The sequence below is a fragment of the Rosa chinensis genome, chromosome 4 (genome assembly GCF_002994745.2).
Source record: "Rosa chinensis cultivar Old Blush chromosome 4, RchiOBHm-V2, whole genome shotgun sequence".
NCBI lineage: Eukaryota > Viridiplantae > Streptophyta > Magnoliopsida > Rosales > Rosaceae > Rosa > Rosa chinensis.
The window spans coordinates 15,626,559-15,631,023 of NC_037091.1; the positions used below are offsets into that span (position 1 = coordinate 15,626,559).

Below are 4,465 nucleotides of genomic sequence, written 5' to 3' on the forward strand. Positions count from 1 at the left end.
CATCACAGCTTAAATTACATAATGGAATGTTAGTCACTGATAGCAATCTACTCAACAAATAGGACTGTTGTGGACAAACTTGAGAGAACAAAACAAAGCCTACTTTTGCAGTATCTAGTTAAGCATATTCCTTCTACTTTTAGTGAGCAATAATATACTAAATGGTTAATCATTAATCTAACTACTCCCAAGTTAAAATAAAAAAAATTAAAGTAAATAAAGGGCCTTCCAAAGAACTTTTTCTCTATGTTTTCCCGAGCTGTACTTTCTGGAGCTTGGCACAAATGCATTATCCACTTAACCCTTCTTCCTAGTCCCAATTACCTATGACATTCCCAGCCATCCTCTTAGTTATACTCCGGTAACCGACATTGTTAACATCTCAATCAATGTCTACTTAACATAATGACTATACGGGACATATTATCCACTAAACCTCATATCCCAGAAGGCTATTCTTCCTCTAATCGCTTGCAAAAGTGTTGCCTAACATCAGAGTCAATGCCAAGATGATTCCAATTTCTACTGGAAACTAAAACAGAATAAAGACCTAACAAGTTAGCTTTAACCAGTGTGCATTCTAAATAAACTACCCTTCAGTACTTCAGTCGCAATTTAGCACATACAACGTGTCAACGTTAATGTGCTTATGCTTACAATAGATTACAATTACTTCTGATATAAATATGTGAAGTGCAGACATCAAGCAAGCCAATATAGGATCTTACAAACACACAATATAAAGAACACAAGGACAATAAGAAATCCAAAAGCAGTTGCAACAGTTCAAGAAAATACGACTGGACACAGTGCCTAAAGCTAAGAAAACAATCAAAAGCAAAACTTACGGAAAAAAACTGCATCAAAATCATAGTGAGTAAAATGAAGATCCTGATCAAAGAGTGATCATTTCTCATAACAGTAAAAGCTGAAAAGCTAAGCTTGAAGATGAAGCAAAATAGAGAGAAAAGAGAGAAAGCTCTCTAACTGTATTATGCAGAATTGAGTTGTTGAGATCGTTACAGGGTTTATATAGTAGCTGGAGGATAAGAGGGATAGAGGACATGTGTCAGCTCATAACACATCCTGAGCTAATTACTAACAGAAACTTAATTAGTAGAAAACACGTGACTAATCCTACTTAACCGTAATTAACAGAAAACACACAAAAGAGGACTAATGAGCTGTGGTAATCATGCTATATGGTTAACACCCCTCCTCAGCTTGATGGGAGGTAAGCAACATCAAGCTGTCACAAAGATATGTGTGCTGTGGTAAGCAAAGGCCCTTGGTGAACAAATCTGCAAGTTGGTCCTTGGATGTAACAAATTGAAGCTTGAGAGATCCAGCCTTGACCTGATTTCTGGTGAAATGCACGTCTACCTCAATGTGTTTTAACTTGGAGTGATACACAGGATTAGTGGCAAGGGCAAGAGCAGATATATTATCACAGTGTAGGATTGGAACTGCAGCAAGGGAAACATGTAGATCATGAAGCAAAAGCAGTAACCACATAATCTCTGATGTAGTATCAGCCATGCTCCTATATTCAGCCTTAGTGCAAGAACGAGAAACAACTGTTTGTTTCTTGCTACACCAGGAGATAGGAGATCCATGTAACAAGAGAACAAAGCCAGTAGTAGACTTTCTATCATTAGGATCACCTGCCCAATCAGCATCACAGTAGGCCTGAAGAGTAAGGGCAGAAAGAGAGTGATTGTTGGGTGCAGGATGAGCACACGTTCTGTAATAGATGCCCTGATGAAGTGTACCTTTGACATACTTTAATATCCTTCTAGCTGCATACAGATGTATATCTGTAGGGTTGTGCAAGAATTGGCACACTGAATTGACAGCATAGGAGATGTCAGGTCGAGTAAACGTCAGGTACTGAAGACATCCAACCACACTTCTAAATTGAGTAACATCATGAGACTGTAAAGGTACACCAGTGTCTCGGAGAAGCTTGAGGCCAGACTTGCATGGGGTAGTATGAATATGACAATCATCCAGGCCAGATTTATGAATGAGGTCGTTGGCATATTTGAGCTGGGAAACAAAGATACCATCAGGCAGGTACTGAATTTCAAGTCCTAAGAAGAAGTGTAGTTTGCCTAAATCCTTCATATCAAACTCATTGTGAAGAGCTGCCTTCACAGAGTTAATAAGTGATGCACAGGATCCTGTGATGATTATATCATCCACATACAGTAGCAAGAACACAGTATTATCTTGACATTGTTTAATGAACAAGCTTGGATCTGCATATGATGAGACAAAGCCAATATTGGGTAGAAAACTAGTGAATCGTTCATTCCATGCTCTGGGGCCTGTTTTAATCCATAGAGAGACTTGTTAAGTTTGCAGACAAAGTGAGGTGCGACAGAGCTAACAAAACCTCCTGGCTGTGTCATATATACTTCTTCATTCAACAGACCATGTAGAAAGGCATTTTTAACATCCATTTAATGAAGAGACCAATTGTGGTAGGCAGCAAGACACAGAATCAAGCGCACAGTGGTATGTCTTACTACTGGGGAGAAGGTTTCATCAAAGTCAACACCATATTCTTGACTAAAACCACGAGCCACTAATCTTGCTTTAGGTCGTGCAATGGTGCCATCAGCATGGCGCTTGACCTTAAAGAGCCATTTGCAGGAGACAAGGTTTTTGTTAGCTGGTAATGGTACAAGAGTCCAGGTTTGCTGTTGCATCAAGGCATTGTACTCCTCATCCATTGCAGCCTTCCATTCAGGTATTTGAAGGGCAGCTTTGTAGTTGGGTGGCTCAGTGGCCTTAGGATCAAGGCTGAGATGTGAGAGCAAGGAAACAAAACACTTCTTTTTCTGAATTCCTCGTTTGGCTCTAGTTAACATGTGATGATCATTTTGGTGAGATGCAGCAACACCTTCAACTGGATGAAGAACATTAGCTTCTGATACCTGACTGGAAGGAGTATGAGTATTTTCACTTTGAAGAACAACAGAGATAGAGCCATTTCCGGGTTGAGAAGAGATGGATAGCATGCCATCAGTTTCAATAAACTGAACAGTTGTATCAACTTGAGAATCAAAAAGATTTTGTGATGTGGCAGAAGTTGAGACAGGAACAACTATATGAGGATGATTATCCATAAAATTGCATTCATTTATCACAGCTTCATGTTCTGTATACTCATGTGTTTTATCAAATGATTCAATATTTGAAGATGTGATATCATGAGCAGTAGATACAACATTATTAGATGAAGTAGGAGAACCCTGATCAGATGACTGAAGTGTTGATGTAGAGACAGACTGTATAGGTGCACTATCAGATGCAGGTCCATTCAATGATGGTGAGTGTGAGACTGAGTAAGGGTGAAGGAAGGTGTAACCTGGGAGGAGGTCTGAGTGAGCAAAGATGAATCCTTTTTGGATGTAACTGATGTAGCTGGAGGAGGCATGACCTTGCAGACTGCATAAGGGAAAGTTGTTTCTTCAAAGAATACATGCCTGGAAATAATGTACCTCTTATTGGTTGGACTGTAGCAAATGTAGCCTTTATAGCCTGCAGCAAATCCAAGGAACACACATCTGATAGTTTTAGGTTGCAGTTTGTTTGTTCTGATTGGAGAGGTCAAGAGTGGATGACAAGTGCACCCAAAAACTCTAAGCATGTCAACATTTGGTACAACATGATATAGCATCTCAAAGGGTGATTTCATAGAGAGTACAGCAGTAGGCATCCTGTTGATCAAGTAAGTAGCAGTAGCACAAGCATGAAACCAAAATTGGTTAGGAAGTGAAGCATTCTGCAGTAAAGTCACAACAGTCTCTCGAATATGTCTATTTTTCCTTTCTGAAACCCCATTTTGTTCAGGAGTGTAGGGACATGAACATTGATGAATGATTCCCTTGGAGCTGAGAAAATCTCTAAACATGTTGTTAATGTATTCACCACCTCCATCACTTCTAAGAATTTTGACAGAAGAAGAGATTTGAGTAGAGATAATAGCACACACTGATTTGAAGTAACCAAGAACTTCATTTTTATTTTTCATTGGGAACACCCAAGTAAACCTTGTACAATCATCAATGAATAGGACAAAGTATCTATAACCATCTGTGGAGAGATGTGGGGAAGGACCCCAAACATCAGAGTGTACAAGTTCAAAGGGTGAAGCACACCTAGTTTGAGAGACAGAAAAGGGTAGCTTATGAAATTTTCCTAGTAGACATGGCTCACACACTGTCTTCATACAATCTACAGGTTGTTCTATCTTGCATTTCTGCAACATGAGTTTGACAATTTCATTTGCAGGATGACCAAGTCTTTGATGCCAAAGACTATGCTTCACTTGTTGTCCAAGAAATGCAGATTGCTGAGGAGTTGTAGATGCTTGCACATAATCTTTATTATTTCTACTTGTTGTTGCAGAAGCTTTATTGAATATGGGTAGATCAAATGGTATGGGGTATAGGCC

The 4,465-nt window shown here is 39.3% G+C and overlaps 1 protein-coding gene across 1 annotated transcript; it reads right to left on the bottom strand.

The window, feature by feature from the left end:
• Positions 1-1,206: 1,206 nt before the first annotated feature.
• LOC112198882 (uncharacterized mitochondrial protein AtMg00810-like) lies at positions 1,207-2,465 on the bottom strand. The gene is made up of 2 exons (XM_024339979.1): positions 2,438-2,465; positions 1,207-2,330 (listed from the first exon to the last, which is right to left on the bottom strand). The coding sequence occupies exons 1-2, from the start codon at positions 2,463-2,465 to the stop codon at positions 1,207-1,209; spliced, it is 1,152 nt and encodes a 383-aa protein (XP_024195747.1).
• Between the last annotated feature and the right edge of the window lie 2,000 nt (positions 2,466-4,465).